The sequence below is a fragment of the Taudactylus pleione genome, unplaced genomic scaffold, assembly GCF_031769625.1.
Source record: "Taudactylus pleione unplaced genomic scaffold, aTauple2 ptg000146l, whole genome shotgun sequence".
NCBI lineage: Eukaryota > Metazoa > Chordata > Amphibia > Anura > Myobatrachidae > Taudactylus > Taudactylus pleione.
Window position 1 is genome coordinate 4709260 of NW_028284548.1, and position 25319 is coordinate 4734578.

At 42.1% G+C, this 25319-nt stretch overlaps 1 protein-coding gene across 2 annotated transcripts in view; it reads left to right on the top strand.

Moving 5' to 3' along the window:
• The window catches only part of CRB1 (crumbs cell polarity complex component 1), a 103514-nt gene that overhangs the window by 77189 nt on the left and 1006 nt on the right, over positions 1-25319 (top strand). The window contains exons 9-12 of one of the 2 annotated variants that reach the window (XM_088474059.1): positions 732-1632; positions 1793-1837; positions 5390-5518; positions 16401-16527. In XM_088474059.1, the coding sequence (XP_088330185.1) occupies positions 732-1632; positions 1793-1837; positions 5390-5518; positions 16401-16527 (1202 nt within the window). The remainder of the gene's footprint in view (positions 1-731; positions 1633-1792; positions 1838-5389; positions 5519-16400; positions 16528-25319) is intronic. The other variant, XM_088474060.1, reaches the window with a different exon arrangement.

Sequence of the window (25319 nt, forward strand, 5' to 3'; positions counted from 1 at the left end):
TACCTAGAATAGCACCCTGCAGCCAGACTCTATGCAGCAGTGCCGCCGGGAGCATCCTTAGGATGCTTCAGATGGTCACACAGCTGCCCTTACGGCTCCCGGAGCATCCTCAGGATACTCTGGGCATTGCTATAATCACCGGCGATTGTGGACCCGTCCCTGTGTGACATCACACGGAGAGGGCGTGGTCTGCACCAGGCCACAAATAATGTTATATATATCAAAATGGCCCTCGGCAGATAAAAGGTTCCCCACCTCTGTTCTAAATAGACATCTGGCCGAGTGTTCACAGCATGTGATACAGAGACAGTTCCTGATCAGAAAGTCAGGAGTATTATTCAAGCTTCTGCAGAAGATGTTAGGGTCTTTTACACAAACAAAACAAGTGCAGCTTGGTAATAATGCCTTTTGCATGTTGGTGATGTTATTGTATCTGCTTCTGTACACCTTGTTGATGTTAATATGCGCAAACATAATGCCTTTGTAGATGTGCATAGACTGTATCTTGCTGAACTAATCACCCCAGTTACTAAGTGTAATTAAGTAGGTGCATTCTTCTACTTTGCCTTCAACCCTTTTGGGTGGCAGAAAAGATGTATATTTATAAACAGCATGAAACCATGTCATTATGTTAATGAATCTTTGTAGGTCTTCTTGCTATGTGTTAGTGTCATGTAATGGACATGAAATTTGTGATATGCCTCTATTCCTAATATTTTTTGTCCTAACAGGTATTTCCAATGCATTGTTCCATGGGGAAGGGCATGAAATCACCTTTAGGAGTAATGGCAAGATAACGAGGGACCTCACCAACTTATCAATTAGTTTTCGCACACTGGAGTCTGAGTCTGTGCTTCTCCATGCACAAAGGGAACCAGAAATGATCACTGTTGGCATCCAGGACAGACTGCTCCATTTTCACCTGCAGAGTGGCAATGACCTCAATGCAGTAAGTTTGCTGAGCATGGAGTCAGTGAGCGACAGCCAGTGGCACATTGTGACCTTGTCAATGACAGCTCCTGGATCTCAGTCCTCTACATGGCAGATGGAAATAGATGGGAAGCCAGAGAAAATCATCAGTTCTCTTGCATCAGGAAACCTGAACTTTCTCAGGGAGGGCACAGATATTCATCTGGGTGTAGATGGCGATGATATGAAGAAGAACTTCAGTGGATGCCTGGGCACAGTGCTGATTGAAGGAATACACTTGCCATATTTTGCAGACTCAGATTACTTAATAGTTAAACCACAAATAGAGCAGTTTGTAAAAACCTCTCCTGAGAGAGTTGACATCGGATGCCTGATGTCTGACCCATGTGCCTCCCACACCTGTTTATTTGGAGGCAGCTGCCATGATGTTTTCACCCATGCTGTGTGCACTTGTCCTGCTTGGCGAACTGGAGTCTTTTGTGAAAAGGACATCAGAGAATGTCTGGCTAACCCCTGTGTACATGGCAACTGCACTGCTGAACCTGATGGTTATAAATGTAAGTGTGAGACTGGTTACACTGGAACTAACTGTGACATCAGTAGCTGCCATGGTCATCTGTGTGCTAACGGTGCGACCTGTGTTGTGGGGACATCAGGATACCTCTGCATCTGCCCAGCTAACTTCACGGGGCAGCACTGCAGGTGAGAACTGGGGCAATACTATGACCTCTGCTGCTGTGTTTAGAAACAAGCTATGGTCTCCATCTATTAAGGCTTTCTAGTTATCTCACTCATGTGGTGGGATGAAGGTGCTGGCCATCTGTATGTATTAACATAAATTTCATTCTTATGTTCTTCACAGTGTGTTGTCAATGTCTGAAACATCACATCTCAGTTTGGTAAGAATGTATGTATCACCTACCTCTCAGTGATGTGTGTATGTGTGTGGCTTAGCTATCTTAGCCTCAGAATTGTTGCTTTACAGCTGCAACCACCTATTTTGTATGCTTTGCATCTATCCATTTGCTAACATGAAAGATAGATAATCTTAAACATTTTCTGAAACCTTATAATGGGGAAAGTCAGCCAGTTATGTATTTCTGGAATTGGCCAACTTTACACAGGGGACATGTGTATATATGTAGAAAGTTATAGTCTGGCTATTAGGAATCTTGATGGTGGAGTAGTTGTCTACTTTGGCCAGTACTTTACCTCACCTCTGCTCCAACAGGTATTCCAGTAACAGCCAATGATCCACCAGTTTGTACCATTCACTTTATTTGCTTTGGTATATCCCCATGATTATCAATTGCCTTCCCTGTGTAGGGGTTTGGTGGGGCCGCACCTCACAGTACCCACTGTCTCCTGATAAAATGTGATTATGAAACCCAGTTAGATGGTTTGGTGCCTTCAGAACTGACAGATCTCTCCCTCTCATAGTAATGCTGGCTAGACACATGGGCGACTTGTCCGCTGACCCAGGGATCTGCAGACCGAGTGGCAGATTGATAAGCCAGTACACACTTACTAATCTGCTGCTCAATGTGTCTGCACTAACATCACAAATGGGCCCACCCCGTTGAGATAGTCACTAGCAGTCCCTGCAGTAAGTGGATTGATGGCCAGCGAGTCGTCCGTACACACAGCCAGATGTGGCGATATATCTGTTAGATATATAGGCATCGGATGTGCTGCAGAGAAAATGCAATATATCTGTGAATGATGCTGTTCACAGACATATCGCCTGTACACACCGATGCACTACAGGTATATCGCCCATTCATCGGAACGGGTCAGTTTGTACCTAGCATAAGAAACAGTGCTCTCAGGCCTCCTTATGAGGGAATGCTGTGATTGGCAAGGAAACAACCCCAACCAAATTCTTACACAAGGAGTAAGTATAGTTGATAACTCTTACCAAATTGTACGGGTTAGGCTAAAATAAGCAAAAAACATTCTGATTTCAAAATATTAAGTGTCGAGATTATGAGCATATCGACATTTTAATCATGCCATTATTTTTGAATGTTGACATATTGGTTGTTGACTATCGACATTCTGACTGTCAGCAATCAGAACCTGCGTGCATTCTGGTGTAGACATTCTGAATGTTGACTTACGATACCACCTCGAGACAATAACATACAGGGCTGTTAAAATTAAAGTGTCCCTAATTAGAGGACTTTGGAGCAAGTTCTAAGGCTCATAATGAAGAGAAAATTGGATAACAGTTAATTCAGAGAACAAGATATCTATTGAAAAAAATATAAGCTGCAAATTTTGTCATCAGGTAGTAGTGCTACAACACATGTCACTTAAATTGTATTACAATTGTTCAATGTGTCCTCCATTGTTGCCAACAACAGTTTCCATTCGAAGAACTGCATTATCTATAGCAGAAGATAACACGTGAAGTGATCTGAAAGTGTGTCTTCATCTGCTGCCTTCAGATATCTTTGCCACCCCGTTCACTCAATTTCACCCCATTCAATGTAAATGCTTCGGTTATTTGTTGTTTACTATTAAGAGGAAGGACCAGGTATCAAAGCTGAAAGACAGCATTATACGGCTACTCCACCTAGCTGGCTATACAGAATGCTGTTCTTTGATTGAAAACTATTGTTGACAACAATTGTAACAGTATTCAAGTGATATGTATTGCAATAATGCCACCCGGTGATAAAACGTATAACTAATATATGGCCATAAATCGCTAGCGCATCCTCTGAAGTTTCTGTTTCTATTATTTTATTTTTTTTTGCATTCAGTAGTAAATGTTTGTTTCCTGATATATGTCTACCTTGTTAACATAGAATATTACAATAGAATGTTTGAAAACCCGCCTATCACCGCTTTAGCAATAAAATATTGCTGTATGAAATTCAGCTACCTTGGCAATACTGGCACAGACCCTAAGAGATACAGTATATTGCCGCTTCACCAGTCTAGTCTGGGAGGACATGCAAATGTGCGATCCAACTAGCAGGTTCAGGCTTGAGCAGTGGAAAATAATAAAGTATATATAAAATTCTCTTTGGTACTGTGACATTCATTGGTTTCCGCCAGACAGCAGTGGGTTATGAGGCAAAGTAGCAGCAGGTGCATAGGAGCAGAAGTTTGTACAGGACAATAATAGGGATTGCATTCAGTTCTATGTATGGAGTAGACATATAATTTTTTGGAGCGTGATTATTAAACTGAGAGCATGAGGCAGAGAAGGTGCATTTTTAATTCTTGCTTTGTGGATTTTTGAGCCAGATCAGAGGTGGTAGGATTGGGTTCTGATCCTGTACACTTGTAGTTTGTGGAAGAATCTCCAGATACTGGAAAGTGTGGGGGCACTTTTATGTGCATTAGTTGGACCAATTTTGGCACACCAGTGCAAAGGGGATTTGTGGTGTGCCAATGTTCAGGGGCCTTGCAAAGGGAAGGAGGGTAAAAAGGGGGAGACAGGGGGGGGCTTTGCGTGTACAAAATATTATTTAATAGTCTTTGCTACAATCCTAAAATTCTTGGAAGGGGGAGATCCAGGGTGGTGGGTGGTGGTGGTGTGAGTGTGAAATGTGGTGATTTGCGCAATCATGCAGTGGTGGGTGGAGCTTACAGATTCATAGCAAATTACATCATCATACCCCCTACATCCTTCTCATTCTCCTTTCATATCAATAATAATAATCATTTTATTTGTGTAGCGCTATTCTCCAATAGTACTCAAGGTGCTTAATTACATGTTATTCGCAGAGGTCAGTAATATCTGTACCTGTATATTATAAAGTAAAAAACAGAATTTGTCTGTAATACTATTTTGTGCCATAGTGCAAAAAGATGATCTAGAAGTTAAATTATCCTAAAGGACCACATAGGCTTCCTATAGATATAAACCACCTACAGGTTGAGTCACCCATATCCAAATATTCCGAAATACGGAATATTGCGAAATACGGAATAATTTTGGCATGACCGAGATAATGAAACCTTTGATTTTGATGGTTCAATGTACAAAAACTTTGTCTAAAGCACAAATTATTAAAAATATTGTATAAAGTTACCTTCAGGCTGTGTGTATAAGGTGTATATGAAACATGAATTATTTAATTTCTGTACACAAACTTTGCTTGAGCCACAACATTATTGAAAATATTGTATAAAATGACCTGCAGGCTGTGTGTATAAGGTCTATATAACACATAAATGCTTTCTGTGTGTATATTGGGGTCCCATTCCAAGATATCTCATTATGATATGCAAATATTCCAAAATACGGAATATACCGTTATCCAAAATACCCCTGGTCCCAAGCACTTTGGATATGGGAGACTCAACCTGTACACATTATTAGAAGGCCAACATTATTGGACTTCTGCCATTATCTATTATCATTTAAACATTGACACGTGTGCTACTATGTATACACAGCTCATATTCTCTCTTTATTTGACATTCTCTCTGATTATTACAGGTTTAACCCAATGCCTTCCATTTTCTGCGGGGATGAGAAGAAAAACATAACTTGCTTTAACTACAGTAACTGCACTGAGGTGCAAGGGGTCCTGGGATGCTCCTGCCAACCAGGATTTGTGGGACACAGGTAAGTCACACAGGTGCTGTAGTAAAGGTCCCTTACACTGAGTTGTACAAATCTATGTGACAGCACCGCCCCTATCTGTACACTTGGTTTTATATCTGCTATCATTATCTGTGCACACTTGCACCAGCCCTATCCTTGGTGGAAGAGGTGTCTGAGATGTGTACACACAACACTGCATAGCCTGTAACCCTCGGTAACCTTTGCCTGTTACACTGAAAGGATGTAATGTATGGTAAGTGGAGATGCGAGATACTGTAATATATATATGTTCAACTTACATACATATTTCATATAAAAAAGTTATTAGGATTGTTTGATTTGTAATTACATGATCTGATGTGATCCTTCCTGTGTGACATATTATATACTCTGTTACTTTGAGGCACTTTAATAAAATGCTTTTCCAAAAAATATATATATTAAGCAATTAAGCAACTCATTTCTTGCACACGGTAATGAATTTATGTGTGCAGCTGTATACTGTATCTTCACTCAGGACTGACTGTCCATAATCATTTTTATTGTTAACTATTCCCTCTAGGAGAAGACTGGTAAGTTGCCCTAGACTTGAATCCCCATTTGTTTTAAACAAATATATTAAAACAAGTTATATTTTAAAACCCATTAATTTTTCAAGTGTGCCCCCACAATGAGGGTTTTTTCTGTTGTTTTTCTGCTCCCTATCAAACTGGGGGAGCACCACCAACACTTCCTATTACTGGGAATAGCATACGGACTTTTCCCAATATTACTTATAGATTGTTGGTTTATGCATATACTCAAATCATATCTGTGACAGTCTGGTGCAGGATCTCTTCCCTCTCTTATGTCAGCATAATAAATAAAACTACATTATTCACATGTGGCAGGGGCTTCTGGATGGAAGATCAACAGTCAATATGACGACACTTGATGGTCGACAGGCAATAGGTCAGCATGGTCAAAAGGTTGACTGACAAATGGTCGACAGTGCAGAAGGTCGACATCATTAAATTGTCGATGTTTCAAATGGTCAACACAAAAATGGTCGACTTTTTTAATAGCTTTTCCAAATTTTTAAGATTAGGGTGAGGGTTGTGGTTAGGCTGACGGATGGGACGGTTAGAGTTAGGTACTTGGGGGAGGGTTAGGGTTAGGCTAGGGTTAGGTTTAGGCACTAGGGATAGGTTTGTCGACCATATATGTGCTGACCATTTAAAACTGTGGCCCTTTTAACCCTGTCACCCTTCTGCACTGTTGACCAATTGTCAGTCGACCTTTTGTCCCTGTTGACTTTTTGACCAGGTCGACATATTGCCTGCCAACCATCTGGTGTTGACTTATTGACTGACGATCTATTTACTGTAAATCCATTATACCATACAGTATGGCAGGAAAGCTCATTAGTGAAATTTCATAACACAATCGAAAACACACCTATGCAGTGGGTCTGTACAAAAATGTACTCCAATTTGTTTGCTCAACATTCCAAAAATGATCATTGAATTGTTTTATGACAAATAATCATTATAATCCATATTTGCAAAGCTGCTTTCATAGGAAATGTAACTTTTGTAGCAATAGATTGTTAATGAATGAGATTTATATATAGTAGCAATCGTGTTTAATCGTTCCTTATTATAGGCAAGAATAGATGATAGAGGGCTCTATTCAAAAAGGAAAGCAAAAAGTGGCATGAAAAACATCACCGCTTTTCGCTTTCCTTTTTGTCTCCTTATTTATATATTTTTTTGGGTGTCTTTGACGTCAAGTACCCTGTGCGGCCAAAGGAACCAGGTGTGCAATGGAGTATTAGAAATATCAGGAATAGAACGGTCTCTTCCTGCTTATCTCCCCTTAGGGCGCACATAACACTATCCTGAGATGGCGTTTTGTTGTGCAGAGAAGCTTCGCTTCCCACTTTGTTCAATTGGCGCAGCCCCCGTTGAAACCTATGGGGGCTACAGCACTGTTGTTAGAGAATAGAAAAGGTGGAGAAATCAGTGATTTGCTGGAGAAAAGCTTTTACAAAATTTTGTTTGCTAAATAGGCCCCTAAATAATTATAAATAGCAGTCTAATAACCATAGGTGATTTTTACCACTGACTGAGCTTCTGAGTGTTGTGAGATAAAGTATGGCACATATATATTTTCATTTGTATCAGTATATGTCCAGTATAAACCAGGAACGCTTATCCCCCTTAAATCATAAGCTTGCAAACAGGGTGCCTATTAACCACTATTACTTTATTACTATGTTTGTCCCATATTGTAAAGTGCTATGGGCAGTGGCGGGCTGGGCCGAGGGGGCAGGGTGCCGTGCGCCCCCCGGGCCACAGCGCCATGCAGGCCGCTGTGTAGCGCTGACCGGACGGAGTTCAGTCAGCGCTACACTGACTAACACACAGCCGCCGGCTCCGGCAGCTGTGTGTTTGTTTTGATCAGCAGCCAATGAGAGTTTGTTAGACTCTCATTAGCTCCTGCTGCGCCCACTGCAGGAGCCGCTTCACCTTCCGGCTCCCGCAGTGGGTAATGGGAGAGGCGTCATGACATCATGACGTCTCTCCCATAATGCAGAGCGGCCCGGCCCAGGAGAACAGACGGAGGAGCGGATGGTGGTGGCAGGAGCAGGGATTCAGGTAAGTGTTTTTTTTTGTTTGTTTGTTTTTATTACGTGTCTACTGCGGGGGGGGGGCTGGCACTACAAGGGGGAGACCACTACTGGGGGCCCTACAAGGGGGGGACTACTACTACTGGGGGCACTACAAAGGGGGGGACTACTACTACTGGGGGCACTACAAGGGGGGATTACTACTACTGGGGACTACTACTACAAGGGGGCACTACAAGGGGGGGAACTACTACTACTGGGGACTACTACTACAAGGGGGGGACTACTACTGGGGGCACTACAAGGGGGGGACTACTACTAGGGGCACTACAAGGGGGAGACTACTACTACTGGGGGCACTACAAGGGGGGGACTACTACTACTGTGGGCACTACAGGGTGGGGGACTACTACTACTGGGGGCACTACAAGGGGGGGACTACTACTACTGGGGGCACTACAAGGGGGGCTACTAATACTGGGGGCACTACAAGGGGGGGACTACTACTAGGGGGCACTACAAGGGGGGACTACTACTAGGGGCACTGCATAGGGGGGAGGGGACTACTAGTAGGGGCTCTACATAGGGGGGAGGGGACTACCACTGGGGGCACTGCATCGAGGGACCACTGCATGGGGGGTGGACTGCTACTGGGGGCACTATATAAGGGGCACTGCATAGGGGGTACCACTACTGGGGGCACAAGGAGCACTGCACTGGGGGGACCACTACTGGGGGCAATGTATAAGGGGCACTGCATAGGGGGGATCACTACTGGAGTCCTGCATAAGGGGGTCCTCTCCTGGGGCACAGGGGGGCACTGCATATGGGCACTACGACAGGGGGCTGCCCCTAATCTTTATTTTTACTTTACATTAATCCCATATGCACCCGCCTCCTCCCTGGAACTCTTGAGGGGGGGGGGGCGTCGTAACACGCATGTTCTTCGGGCACCCTGGCTACACGCTACTCCTCTGCCAGGGCCACCTGTATGCATTTGCCCCCCAGGCTAAAAGTTGCCAGCCAGCCCCTGGCTACGGGGCATGTTGGCACTGTAAATAAATGCTGATAATAGTTTCTAATACCTATTCTCTAAACATTGAATGTTGCTTTTGAGAATGTGGTAGTATATTTACTTTAATGTATGTTTTAATTTTTTCTTACTTTGTTGTAAAGAAGGTTACTGAGTGAGCAAAAATGCAGTTGATGTCAGTCTAACTCTGGGCTGCAAAGTGCACAGTTAATCAAAGTGCAATTTCAGGTTAAACACAATTTGCAATTGTGGCTCACATGCCTGTAGGGGAAACTCATATGAAAGTTACTGACAGTAAGGTCATGTGCACATAAGTATAGCAGACCCCCTGGTGATGTGACCTGTTTAGAAGAGACTGCATCTCTATATCTTGGGAGGTTTAAAATTGCAGTGCTCAAAATGTGTTGCAGAGATATGTGCTCTGGTAGCCATTTTAAATACCCATGTTTTTTTTTTTTAAGTCATATGTATAAATATATAAAATGAGAAAAGGTCCCTGCCACCTAAAGCAGTAATAACTGGTGGGTCCCATAGCAGAATCGTCAGCCAGCACTAGATTATGCCAGGCTGGATTAATCATACGAATACGTAGACCAAATTGGGATATCGGATTTATGCATACTTCTTTTACCCCCTCAGCCTGGTTTATATAACAGAAGCACCCTTATATACTAGCTGAGGGTATAAAGTAGGCAACCCTACCATAAAGGGACTTTAGTCCACTGTCCTGGCCACCGAGCCACACCAATCATTCAGCTGCCAACAATGTAGGAACCAAGCCCAATGTCCTTCTGCTTTTTGCAGGTCCATAAAGTAGAAAGGTTTGCAGGGTCTTAGCAAGTTCAATCCTCTAGCATGATTCCAGACCATTCTCTCGTTTCAACTGAAATCAGTTCCCATAGTGGTGGGAGATTTGATAGCAATTTCCCCACTGGATTGGGTACATGCATAATGAAGCGTGGCCACAGGGCCTTTCCCAAGTCCTCAAATTGCAGCAGGCACCATATGAGAATCGGCTTCAACTGGGTAGAAAGTAAAGGACAACTATATGTCCCACCATGTCAGATAATTCACTTAAACCCATCTCACATCCCAGAATTAACCTATGAGTTTATTTGCTAGTGGCCATCTCAACATTTCTGGTGCCTTGGCATGACAAGTTGTCCTAACAAGCCCAGATAAACATAGCTCCCTTAGTGGGCATGTTGCTACTGGCACTTACATAACCCAAGTGGTGACAATTAAGAACACACATCAGAATATAGAATTAGCACAAGTCATAATACACAGTACAGATAACATAAATGGGTGAATGGAGATGCACTGTGCTCTCACCACCAACCCATGGCTTGAGGTCCATATGTTATAATGTGCACCAGACACAGCCTAGTCCGCACTTGGAAGAACTACCTACCAAAAGCAGCCCCACACTGAATAGCAATGGGGCTCTTCCTAAACCAATGTGCTGTGAGGGCTGGGGTCAGAGGTGGAACTATGGGAGACAATGGAGGCACCCGCCTCCGGGCACCAGGCCTGAAGGGGGCACCTCCACCATTGCTCCACCCACTTGTGGTATGTGCTGACCACAAATCTGTGAGCACATACCCTAATTGCCTATCTGATTCTGCGGGGGCGTGGGCGGAGGATGGTCGTGGGTAATAACTGCAGAGCCTGAAACACATTCAGAGATCAGTGCTCCCAGACAAGGGGTGTGGTGTGAGCGGAGTGGCACTCGCAGCTCCTTCCACTCCCACACCCAGTTTGTAGATACTGATCTCTCAATGTGTTGCAAGCTCAGCAGGTGACCCCCCCCCGTGGCTAGGGGAGCTCTACGATAGTGAGGACCTGAGAGGACTTCGGTGTAAAGAGGGAAGGTGTTTGTGTTAAGTAAGGGGGGTGAATCTATGTGTGGGTGAAGCGCTGTGTGTGTAAGGGGGAGCAGAGTGAGTGAGGGAACTGTGGGGGGGGTTCTGAGTGAACGGGGAGATCTGTGTGAGGGGGATCTGTATGGGTGGAGCACTGTATGTATGAGGGGGTGATCTGATTGGGGAGTGCTGTATGTGTGTGGGGGTCTGTGTGAGGTGGGGGCTGCGTGTGTGTAAGCAGAGGAGCAGAGTGAGAGGCTAAAGAGCTGTATGGGGGGGCCTGAGTGAGTGGAGTGTGTGTTGGGGGGTCTGTATGAGGAAGGGAGAGCTATGAGAGGGTGGGATCTGTGTAAGGAGGGGAGAGGTATATGAGGAGGAAGATCTGTGTGAGGGGGGGAGCTGTGTGAGGGATATATATATACTGTATGTATTAATATATACATTAATATGGGGCCCTGAAGTGGCATATTTATTATTTATCGGCTCCTAGTCCCGATAATGTGAATTTCTTATCGCCAATATTTGCACGTACGCATGTGTGTGTATATATATATATATATATATATACATACATACACACACACACATATACACATACAGTCAGGTCCATAAATATTGGGACATGCTCTATTCACCACCACAATGGTTTTGAAATGAAACAAACAAGATGTGCTTTAACTGCAGACTTTCAGATTTAATTTGAGGGTAATTACATCCAAATCGGGTGAACGGTGTAGGAATTACAACAGTTTCAATATGTGCCTCCCACTTTTTAAGGGACCAAAAGTAATGGGACTATCAACTCAAAAGCTATTTCATGGACAGGTGTGAGCTATTCCCTCTATTTCAATGTTTGGAACATTCTTAAAATGAACGAACGCACCGGAGAGCTCAGCAACGGCAAAAGACCCGGAAGACCACGGAAAACAACTGTGGTGGATGACAAAATAATTATTTCCCTGGTGAAGAAAAACCCCTTCACAACAGTTGGCCAAATCAAGAACACTCTCCAGGAGGTAGATGTATATATGTGTCAAAGTCAACAATCAAGAGTAGACTTCACAAGAGTGAATATAGAGGGTTCACCACAACCATTGGTGAGCCACAAAAACAGGAAGACCAGATTAGAGTTTGCCAAACAACATCTAAAAAAGCCATTACAGTTCTGGAACAACATCCTATGGACAGATGAGACAAAGATCAACTTGTACCAGAGTGATGGGAAGAGAAGAGAAGGAAAGGAACTGCTCATGATCCAAAACATACCACCTCATCAGTGAAGCATGGTGGTGGTAGTGTCATGGCGTGGGCATGTATGGCTGCCAATGGAACTGGTTCCCTTGTATTTATTGATGATGTGACTGCTGACAAAAGCAGCAGAATGAATTCTGAAGTGTTTCGGGCAATATTATCTGCTCATATTCAGTCAAATACTTCAGAACTCATTGGACGGCGCTTCACAGTGCAGATGGACAATGACCCGAAGCATACTGTAAAAGCAACCAAAGAGTTTTTTAAGGCTAAAAAGTGGAATGTTATGCAATGGCCAAGTCAATCCCCTGACCTGAATCCGATTGAGCATGCATTTCACTTGATGAAGACAAAACTGAAGGGAAAATGCCCCAAGAACAAGCAGGAACTGAAGACATTTGCAGTAGAGGCCTGGCAGAGCATCACCAGGGATGAAACCCAGCGTCTGGTGATGTCTATGCGTTCCAGACTTCAGGCTGTAATTGCTTGCAAAGGATTTGCAACAAAATATTAAAAAGTGAAAGTTAGATTTAGGATTGTTTAGTTTGTCCCATTACTTTTGGCCCCTTAAAAAGTGGGAGGCACATATAGAAACCGTTGTAATTCTTACACCGTTCACCTGATTTGGATGTAATTACCCTCAAATTAAATCTGAAAGTCTGCAGTTAAATCACATCTTGTTTGTTTCATTTCAAAGCCATTGTGGTGGTGAATAGAGGCCAAAATATGAAAATTCTGTCAATGTCCCAATATTTATGGACCTGACTGTATATATATTAGGGGTGAGCAGGTTCGGTTTTACTCTCACCCCTAATATATATACACCATGTTTGAATGGAAAATGGCTTGTTTGTGAATAGGCAATCAGAGCAGCTTGCCTCTAATTGGCTGGAGTATGAGAAACCCACTTTGATAGGCTGCTTGTCTTGTGGTCTATATTTAAACTAAATTGTATTTTCATTTTTATTATTTTTACCCAAATTGCAGTCATCATCATCATCAAGCTGACGACGCCGGACATAGTTTTACTGTGGCTGCATCAAGAGATGCTTAAAGCCTAACTTCATGTGGCCATTTATTTATACGTATTTTGAATTGTACTTGTCTTCAGAGATGTACAGTACAATTCAATGCATATAGTAGACAGCAAATGTGGCTGTGTCCTTTGATATGTCTTTTTATTTGATTACATCTTACTCTATATAAGGCATTGAATGTGGTCTATGAACATCCTAATTAGGAACAATTATATTTTTGACACTGTTTGGTGTAGAGCAGCCTTGTTCACTGGACTTGTAAAAGGACAAGTGAACTAACTTCACAGCATCCCAATCAGAAGCCTTACACGTAATATACTGTATATTTCAGTACAAAGATCTCCACCAGTGGTTCCCAAACTGTGCGACGTGGCACCCTGGGGTGCCTTGGGACACTTGCAGGGGTGCCTCAGGTTGGCGGTCCAGCACCAAATAAAATTACTTATGGTCAATGTAATGTAAATATGTGAACAAATAGAAGTGCAAACCTTTCACCCACTACATAACTGAGCCTAAGGATGACAGGTAAGCACCATTTACTTCACTTTACTATTTTTCTGAATTTCTTAATAACAAACTTAAACTTAGGCATGCCGTGAAAACAATGCTGATACTCTAGGGCGCCGTGGTTCAAAAAAGTTTGGGAACCACTGATGTACACAATTACACCAGATCTAACTGCTGCCTGTAATGCTGTTACCAGTTTGAAAAAGATATAATTTTTTCTTGGAGAATGCTTGGTGTTATTTATTAAAGTTCTTTGTCAGTGGGCAAACTGAAAGAAGAAAAGTTGAGCAGTCACTTATCTTTCATACAGTAAATATATGTATATTTTTGCCTATTCCATGAAACATTTTCTAAATACCACTTTGATTGTAGCTTTACAAAAGAGTCCTAGCATGTTGGTAACAGAATGTAGTTATCAGACTAGTCATGAATGTAGTCATGCTGCCAGACTGAATCCCGATGCTGAAAGTCCGACACTGGAATTAAGATAGGTGTTCCTTTGGTAATAGTGCAGGGAGCATTGTGTACTTTACCAATATAAAACAGCTATAGGTATAGGTAAAGCCCTTTGTGGTCAATATGTTCCGTATCTTGATTGTACAAATTCACACATGTAAGAAAAAAGGAAAAGGTATATATAGTGTAACTCTGTGGAAAATCTTCTAGTAAATCTGCTTGTCTGTTTGAATTACATACACATTAATATAACTTGCACTTTTGTACGTAAAGGTTTCTTTAAACTCTTAGTTCTTATATAGGTCATTTGAGCAGTCACGTGGTTTCTTCCTCATTGAAATGACCAGCTAATTAGTGTATACTTTTATAATCAATAAATGATGCTCAATTTGCATTATAAATGTTTTGAATATTGCTTAATGAACACAGTCTTCCTCCCTGCTAGTTTGCACCAGTTAAAGGTGCAATGTTCCCATTCTGTTTTAATTATTACTCTCGCAGGACAATCATGAACAAATGCATTTAATCAGTCTCTTCATTGAATACAGTAAAACATATTATATAAATCCTCTAGAGCAGAGGTTCCCAAACTCCATCCTCAAGGCACCCTAACAGTCCAGGTTTTCAATATAATCATGGTTGAGCACAGGTGGTTAAATCAAATTGACTGTGGTGCTTATTAGGTCACCTGTGCTCAAGCATGGATATCCTAAAAACCTGGACCTGGGAACCACTGCTCTAGAGCACAGGTTCTCAAACTCGATCCTCAGGACCACAAACAGTGCATGTTTTCCAGGTCTCCTCACAGAATCACAAGGGTGAGTAATGACTACACCTGTGCATCTGCTGGGTGACCTGGAAAATGTGTGGGGTCCTGAGGACTGAGGGTCTGATTCAGAGGCGCTCACAAAAAGCGAGCGCTTGCTCTGAATCAGGGCGGGCGCTGTTTTTTTTAGTTGCGGCCTCTTGACCGCTTGCATAGCTGTGGGTTACCACCCACAGCTTATGCGAGCGGCCAGGATGATGGTCGCGATGGTCCTTGTGGTAGGGTCTCGTGGCCGCAAGCCCCAGAGAGCTTCTGGCTCTAAAATAGCTGGAAGCTCTCCCACTGACATCACTTGTGATGTCAGTGGGGCCGTCCACAAACGGCAGGCGTTCGCATGGGAACGCCTCCGTTTGTGAAGCCACCCCCCAGCCACGCCTACAAAATGGGGCGAGCTGTCGATCAACATCGACAGCCGCCCCTTTTGTAGTGAGCCACGGAGCGAGTACTTTTTGCGCTCGCTCCGGGGCGCGTGCGCACTGGGCCACCATCAACCCTGTTGCGAGCGCTCAGCGCTTGCGACCGGGTCTGAATCAGGCCCTGAGTTTGAGAACCACTGCTATAGAGGGTTATATCATCTTTCTCATTCATACAGTATAGCCTGCTTGAGCTCATAATTCTAATGTGCTACAGAGGATTCATTAATATGTTAATTATTTTCACCTTCTTAGTTTATTCAAAACGACACATATGAAAGTCAGTGCATGATACTCAATATAAAGAATTAGTATATCAGAATATCACCTTTTCTTTTGAATGGTCACATAATATTCCTCTCTACTAATCTGCAACAATTAATGATACAATGTTTCTATTGCATCCCTTGTAAAAGGATTTGCAAACAGATGCATTTAATGATTAAATACATTGAACCAATGTAAACATACAATATAAAATACCTATATGCAAAGTATACCACATATACTGTATTACAATTAAACCTAATATTCCGAAAAATAAATTAAATACAAAAAATGACAAATACATAAAAATACATAATAGCATAGTGGACAATTATAATTTATGTCATTGGTCATCTCTTTCCCTAAAATGTAAAGATACATGTTTATCATATCCTTTTTTGACATTCCGAATATGTTCTGCTAGATGGTCTTTTAGGGCCCTCCCAGTCCTCCCCACATACTGGAGACCACATTACATTCAGGTAGATACATGTGACAAAATCCTGTATACAGTATAGAATACTTTTGGAGTATTGTTGGACATGTATTGTATCAAAGTGGTCTCTTTACTTTTACAATTCCTGCATATAATGCATGTACCACAACTAAAAACAAAAACATTTGGATTGTGTTTCAGGTGTGAGATTGACATTGACGAGTGTGAGTCAAATCCCTGTCTGAACGGGGGTCTCTGCCAGAACCTACCCAACCATTTCCACTGTATCTGTGATGTAAACTTTGCTGGGGAGCACTGCGAGATCGATGTAAGCGACTTATCATTCTGTGTGTCTATGCTTCTGTGGCAGAACCTTTTCCAACTGCTATCCTACCTTATTCTGCGGATGGAGGATGAACCAGCAGTTGAGTGGGGGGATCAGGATTATGAGGACCAGTGACCCTATTCTAGGCAAATAAAGCAGTATACCTCACAATCACAAGCCCATATTATACATTCAATAGCAGTAAAGGTGCCCAGACACTAGGCAATATTTTACACAGCCCGACTCCAACGCATCGGGACGACAGATCGTGTAAAATATGTCCTAATCGTGAGTTTCTACTCAGGATTACGATGCCGATGCGCGTACCCGCTGGCCGTACATCGCATCTTCAGATCTTGCCTGCAGCAGGCATGATCTGGAAATCTTATCACGATGCACTGGAATAGTATAGGATGCACGATCGATCGTGGGTCAATTTGGATAGTTTTTAAAACCAAATCGTGCCCACGACTACAGGGGGGAGAAATCGGACACTATATCGGATTGTGACCTGAATGCCTAGTGTGTGGGCACCTTTACAGTCAGGATTTGTGCACACATTTGTGTGTTTAATATGCAAAGTTAATACAAGCATTATTTTGTGATACACTGTGTCTACTAGCCGGACAAATCCTGCACCCAACATGGTGTCTTTTTGCCAATGACAGGATGTACTGTGGATTAATGTATGTGGGCAGAGAGAACCGCTGCCACTTGTCAAAATTCCCGATTATGCTGGTTGCTGGCAATGTGCCTAGCAGCTTCAGTTGACTAATGACTAAAGTCACTTATCTCTAGGCACTATGAGAAGTTTGTATGCAAATGAACTGTGACTTATTACATTTAATAGCCAGTCAAAACACTATTAAAGAAAATGATTAACTGACAATACATACTAGTACATATAAATCACATAAATCACAGCCATCTCAACACCGTAATGACCAGAGATGGCCCTTATTGCTAGGACTATTGTTTTTATGTACTCATTTATTTTGTGCATTGAGTTTATCCCAGGTGGATTGATATTCTTAAATACAATATTAGTCTTTGCTTAATAGACCTGAGACTACGAGAGTACTATGTGAGCTCACTGTGGCTTTCCTTCTAGTAAAGTACAAGTATGGCTGCTGAATCATGACCAGTGACCACCTACTAATTCATAATCATTAATAATAACACAAGATTTTCAGTTTATTTAGCAATAAATTGGGCCTCATTTAGAGCTTGGCTTACATCAATTTCCGTGATGTAAACTAAACATACATTTCTGTACTACGCATGCATACCAAAATGCATCTGTATCTAGATTTGTATTTCTAGACTTGTGGCCCCTTATACCTGCAGAGGTGGTACTGAGCGGTACAGTAGTGTACAGAAAGGGTGTGATCATGTAAGTTTATCATGCCCCTGAGATGTGACCGAGAAGCATCCTCATGTGGTTTATGAGGCATTACATTTGTGGGGACCAGATGATGATGATGATGATGATGGCACCTGCAGAACTCTATCCACTTCTGATTGACTTTCTGCACAGTGACTTCTCCATTCTGATCGTATGTGATTGATTAATGTATTTTCGGATTACTTGATTTTTTTTTCCATTTGGACTTTTGCAGGTAAGAAGATTACAGTTTGATTTTTAAAGTGGGAAACAGTGGATGTGTGGGGTGTTTGTATACATTTTATGTGAGAAAAAGCTAAATTTGCATGTATTAATGACACTATTCTCTCTTGTTAATACAACGCCTCATAACACTATACTGTGTGTGAATAATGTAATACGACTTGATAAATATTCTGACCACCACTTTTGCATTTCATGCTATCACTGCATCTGTACGCCATTGTGAGGCGGAATTATATGTTTGTGTACACCAGGCGCAGAAAGGCTGCTGCATTATGAGATGGATACATGCAACTTTAGTCTACATACAAACATCAGTTTGTCTTTTTATGTGACAGAAGTTTTACATATACATTGAGTGCAAAGACTGTTCACCCTTTCTGTTTCCTGTTTAGCACAGTAAAAAGATCATTCATTCTGTATTCATCACTTTTTGTACAGTCTGTTTGCATTGCTATTGTGTTGTCTGTATGTATATGTATTATCTGTACATTAAAATGTGCTCTCATGTTTCTCTCTGTTTGAAAGTTTGTTAATCATATTTGTATTATTGTCACTTCATTGTCATCATCACAACCACCATGCCAGACCTTCTTTGCATCAAGAACTATTTCTCTGTAGCATGTCAGAAAACATATACAACTACAGATGTATCATCATACATAATATTTACAATGGAAAACATTACATTAAATCTACATATTTTAGTACAATACCTTTGAATAAGCCAGGTCTTAAAATAGTCTGCCAGGAAAATTGTAAACATTATAATCATGGGCGTCGGAACAGGGAGGGCAAAGGAGCGGCTTGCACCCTCCCAAAACAATTGCAAGGAGTGGTGACCGTGGATGGTCAGGGACTGTGCTTATAGCAATAGGCTGCCTGGCCTCTGCACTGCATGGCGGAGGAGGTGTAATGTGCGGTCTTTAAGTTAAAGCACATCACATTACACCTCCTCCTCCTCCGTGTGGTGCAGAGGATGTGCAGCCTATTGCTATAAAGCACAGCCCCTGACTATACGTGGCAGCCTCCGCTCCAGTCTTTGTGCACATCAACAGGTAAGAGAGCGGGAGGGAGGACGCAGGAAAGATTTTATGTTGCACCCAACAGAAAATTGTTCCAATGCCCTATAATACAATATTCTTGTTCACTTTCCACATGGGCAGTTATTTGACTTTGCTGCACATCCTGATACTGACCCTTGTTGAGTTTTTCTACTTAACATCCATTTATTTCAATCGGTTTAAATAGCACATTGTAAAGAACCAGGCAAAATTTAGCAAGCATACTGTCCACTAAGAGTATAGTATTGGGGCTAATTGGCAAGACATATGTTCCAAGAGGTTGGATTAAGGGGCCCATACATCAATTGCCTGATTTCTCAGTCCCAATCCGATTCGACGATCCTTGATCTCCGCTTCTCTGACAATCAGCAAAATCCAATATGTTAAAAATCCTGACTTGCTGATTACAAACATTTTTGGGTTGGAATCGGCAAATCAAGGATTTACATGTTGGACTTCACCAAATTTTTTAGACAATTTATCAGCAAAAAGCAGCATTGTGCTGTTAGATTATTGATGTACTGGTCCCATTACTGCTGGCTTACAATGGGTCTGTGAGTTGGGAGATAACTGAATCTATAGTGGTCTTTATCTATAAACATTTTCAAAAATGCACAATAATGACCTGATAAATTTTGATCTGATTATTTTTGGACATTGCACTAATTTTTAGAGCAGTGGTCTCCAACCCGTAGCTCTCGAGCTATCGGTAGCTCGCGGTCTTAATTTTGGTAGCTCACCTAGCTGCAGTACTGCCGAGTAAACTAGAAGGAAGTGACCTTTGATGCGTGCTCTCCTGTGGTGTTGACGCCATGGATGGAGCCACAGGGAAGCCCATCAGGTGATTGCTGCAGCCTCTACAGCAATTGCCTGACGTGCTTCCCTGTGGTTCCACCCACTGCGTCTACGCTACAGCGGAGCGAGTGACTCCAGCCCTGCCGGAAAATCACACAGCAGCCCTGCCTGTACAGTATCTTTTGCTCCTGTACTGCACGGAACTCCTTGGTGCCAGTAATTAACAGTGAAATGTGCCTGTGCTTACATTTTATTTACAAACTACAACAATATCACTGTAATAATTAAATGCATTGTTGTTTTCTATGAAACTTTTTTTTTTTTTTAATTTTCATTAAATGACCTTCAACTGTTCGGTTATTAGCCAGATTTTATTTCTACAATTTTAGGAGCTCTTCAGGAGGTTTCTTTATACTAAAGTAGCTCACACCTCAATTAAGGTTGGCGACCACTGTTTTAGAGCAACTAACGCTGTGATATGGAGCCTCCTGTCTGACATTGCAGGTGACGTTACCAGCATACAGAACAAACCTATTATAAGGTGCCACTGGCAAGTCTCAAAAAACAGGGACAACTTCATGGATACATCTTACATCCTAGAAATTAGGAACATTATGCAACTACAGTCTGCCCTAAAATACCTACAGTATGCATACAGTCTGCCCTTATACACCTATGCTGATTACCATTCCCTGATATTTCTTACTGTGGGCAATGATTTCTTTTGGTGTTCATTCTTGTGATCAGAAGTCTTCCAAAATGTCTGTGCTGTACCAAACTGGCCTGTTGCACCTCTCAAACTCTGCAGTCTAGCTGCTGGTTGCCACAACACTAAATGAACATTATCAGCATCATGAGTAGCAAGACTGGCATTCCTTACATCTACCCCTATCCCCCTTTGTATGGGTTCTTCTGAAGTCTACTATCCATGCTCCTGAATGACATTCCCTACCACTATTCAGGTGAAGGAAACAGACAGTTCAACTCTTGGCCAAAGGGTAAGATCTACGATAATAAGTGCAAAGCTAGTTGATCTCTAATCCTAAATGTATTTTAATCCCCAACCCCAAGTAAAATCCATGGTGTTAGCACAATTGAATACTGGTATTGAAACTCCAAGCCTATATGAATCCCTATAAAAGGGTAATTTTATTTCAACATTTAAAACTGCAAGTCTGGAGTACGTTTGTCCATCTTTGTAAATGCAGTGTGGAGACATGGTTGCAGGGGCACATACATAAGGGTAGAGATACCTGTAGTGCAACCAGCGTGAGAGTAATAAAGTATAATTGATAAGAGTCAGTAATGGGCAGAATCTGCAACAGATGGAGCAAGATATGGAGATATTTTGCTAGATGGGCCATGGTTTATTTAAGTCAGAGGTTTATTTAAGGATAATATGATTACTATCAACATTATACTGCTGCATATTGCAGGATTGGATAATGAAGTACATCTGCAATTTACTGTCCCTCTGCAAGGGTTTCCAACCATTTAATGGCAGCCTAATCCAGCCAGTAAGAGGGTAACATGAAAGGAGCATGCGCTTCTGGCGATTGCACATGCAGATAGCTGTATAACCTGGTGAGGATCCAGAGAACATCTCCGCCTGTACCGGCCCCCATCGCCGTAGTAACTATACTTTTCACCACTAGTTAAATTGAGATCTATGTGGATGACAGTAAGTAGTGGTCACATAGATCCCACAGGAGATTTATGCCGAGAAAGGACTTCTTTCAACTTCATAAAGAGACCCCATAGTTTTACTTATCTTGAAGTACAATTTACATTCTCAAATGAAACATTATATAACATTATATATAGCAAGTTACATCCCACTTGTCATAAGACTCGAGAGACAAATACCAATACAAAAGAAAGCAAATAATATATTATATTACCAATATGTTAAATGAATATGTTATGTTGATAACAAATACATTACAGAAAAAAGGAAAATGTATACAAAATAAAATTTACTTAAACTGGAGTAAAAGTTGACTTCCTGTAACCTATATAAAGTGTATCATCTTTCCGTTTTGTTGTGGATTATTTTAATAATTGTATTGCTTTATCTCCCACCTTGAGAGGCATATTGTGGTTTTGCTTCATTAAGTCAAGCCCCAATTTGATACAACAGTATGTTTTGCATCTTTGGCCAACTCCTCAACAAAAAAGTAAAATCTCTGAGGGTACTAATCCTCTAGCTCCGCTCTTCTGCAGTACCTTCTCTCCACCAGGCATGGACTAGGACTGATCCAGGTGGTACAAGAAGCAAAGGATCACACGTTACTGCGTGTTTCGCTCTTATTAACGTACATGGAAAACCTGCACAATATTCCACATCCTTCAACAAATCTTGTCAGTCAGGCCTCATATAGATCTCTGGAACATTAAAGAGTCCAAAAAACGTGGACAGTAGGAATTTCTACCTTATCAAGTTCTGTGGATGCAATAAATAGGAGATAATGCACTCCCCATGGTAAATTATAAATCAGAAGTCACTGAGGCGTGCCATGACTATGTAAAGACATGAGGCCATAGGCCAAATGCTTTTCTATAGGTCACTGAAATTTGAGGTGACTTATGCAAAAAAAAGTAATGGTCAATCAGATAAGCACATAGAAAGCTGTAAAGAAGAGAGACATTACCTGTAATTGCATTATTTTACACTGTAATGTGCATTTATTGTACTTTTAAATCTAGCACCTGCTGAGATAAGCAGTCACTTTCAGGCTACATAACATGATATAGAGATGTGGGCACATGCCTAAATAGAATCTGCCGCTGGCTTCTCGGTGGCCCAATCAGGTTATACTATTTGAAGTTACAGTCAAAACACATGTACAAAGTACAACATGGGTATACGTAGAAAGGCATTGCTGAGTCAATAACAAACCAGGAAAAGAATAAACAAGAGCACATTTTTAAAACATAAAAGAAATAAGGATTGGGGGTTGAGTTGGGGTACAGGAATAATTAGAGAAAGATAGTGTCTAGTTGAATCAATGTAACTGAGTAGGGAAGAAGTCTTTAGGGCTAGGATATTGGTTGAGGTAACATGGACAGACTGAAAGGAAATCTCTGGCCAACACAAATGGGCCAGAAATGGAGATGGGGGCAAATTGGTGGGAGGGAAGACATCTACTTTCTGCAAACAGACCAGGGAGCCCAAACTTGATGGAACTTATGACCTCTAATGAGGTCATAAGTATGAGACTATAATATAGTCTCAGGCATATTTATAATGGGTGAAGGGTGTGTGGTGCTTACCTTGTGCTGGCAAGCGGGTATCTCCTCCTTCGCAGTGTCATCTTCCTAGGCTTTGCTGTCTCATGCGCATGCACAATCTTCCAGAATATCACCGGGCAGATGTAGTCTCGGAAGAGGAGAGATCTGCTTTCTGGCACAAGATAAGATGCATAGCGGCCCTCTGCTCATAGGAGGGACCCAACTTCACACAGGCCCCCTCGGGCATTAATACACCCCCTGGGGGAGGTAGTAAGTTATTTCCTCCTTTCACAGTGCCAAATATTGTTATTTGAGAGCACTAAGGGTTAGTGGGCAATTTTTGGCAATACGCACTTAGCTGCCACAAGAACTGGTGCAGCTAATCCCCTTTATAATAATTTTAAGATCGTGGGGTGGATAGCATAGTAAAATAACCTACTTTATTTGCAACCTGGGCCTCAAAAAGGCTGTTCAGAAAACTGTGCACTGTGACCCAGAAAGGGGTGGATACCAGACAGAGCCACCATATCTGAACCATACTGCTTCTGTAGCCACAGAGTGTCTAACAGGTGAGGAAGAGGAAAACATTGTACCACATCTCACTGGGGTATAATACCACGGATAATAGACTTTGGCCCTCATTCAGAGCCGCTCGTTAGCGGCAGTACGCTCGTTCCGAGCGATGTTTGCACATCTGCGCATGCGTACGCTTTTTAGTACGCATGCGCGAACCAGTCAGTGCGGCCGAAAATCGTTTGTACGCTATATAGCGAGTGCCTGCTATTTTGAGTGACAGAATGAGGCGTATGTGGGTGGTAACAGGGGAAGGTGCTTGAAAATGGGGAGTGGAGATCCGAACGCAGGCGTGCTTAAAGGTCAAAACGGGCGTTTTATGGGTGTGTATATTTAAAACAGCAGCGTCATTGACCACGTCACTGGGTTATTTTATAGCCAGAACTGCTCGCAAATTTGTGGTAGCAAACACCAACCACAAGAATAGCGAGCAGTTCATACGCTGGTCGATGTACTCGATTAATCTAATAAATAGCGGACATGACGTATGGTGTGAGCGGCCAGGGGGCGTTTTTAACAAATAAACGAGCGTATGTTTTGCTCGTTCGTTCAGGCTTAGAGGTGTGAACAGACTGAAATGTGCGTACGGATCATTTGAATAGCCACCCCTTGTTTTTAAACGAACGACCGCAAATAGCGAACGGCTCTGAATGAGGGCCTTTGTAAGAGGTTTAATTAATCCTAGTTGAGATTGATCATTTAGCAATTCCTAATCTTATGTCTTCCCAAGCCTCCAGAGTCACTCTCCCATCCTATCTCGTGAAGGTTTTCCAAAGGTAAAACAGCATCTAGTAGGATATCTTAAATTTGAGAGATCATACCCTTAGGCTATGGATGATACCTACCCAGATTCCCAAATAGGATAAAAGCTTGAAGGTAGGAAGGGGAGGGACTGAAGGAAATGCTGTATTTGAGAGAATTCAAAAGGACTGAGAATATAGGAGGGGACCTCTGCTGCTGCAATTCCCCCAGTGACAGCAAATGTTTTCTTTTCATTTTAGATGAAATGGAGAGTTGTATCTGATGTATTAGAGAGGTTTGTAAACGGTTTTAGATGTTTAATAGCGAATGCCTGTTTTGCATTTAAAATAATGGTTAAAAACAACAGGAATAAGCGTAAATGACCTGCATGCATCTTGCAGCACTGCATACCGTTTCTACGCAATTGCAGGTTGTTTTAGTGAACGTACTTTATTCTTGTTTCTTGTGGGAGCTGGAGGTGACCACTATGGGAAGGTGGGCAAATCACGGAATTTGGCCCTGTCCCCTGTGATGCATTGCCACAAACCATGTCATTACACAGTGAAGCAGAACTATGATGATTAATTTCACAGAGAATCGCATCATTACCCCCACCCTGTCCCACTACTAAGTGGCCTGAATGCCGAGAGGTTCCCAACTCTTCCGGGAGTCTCTGAGACTCCCCAGAAATTTGTGAGTTTACCGGACTTTTTAAGACAGTGATTAAGTATGTGTATGGGTATTTTTTACATGATAGTAAAAGC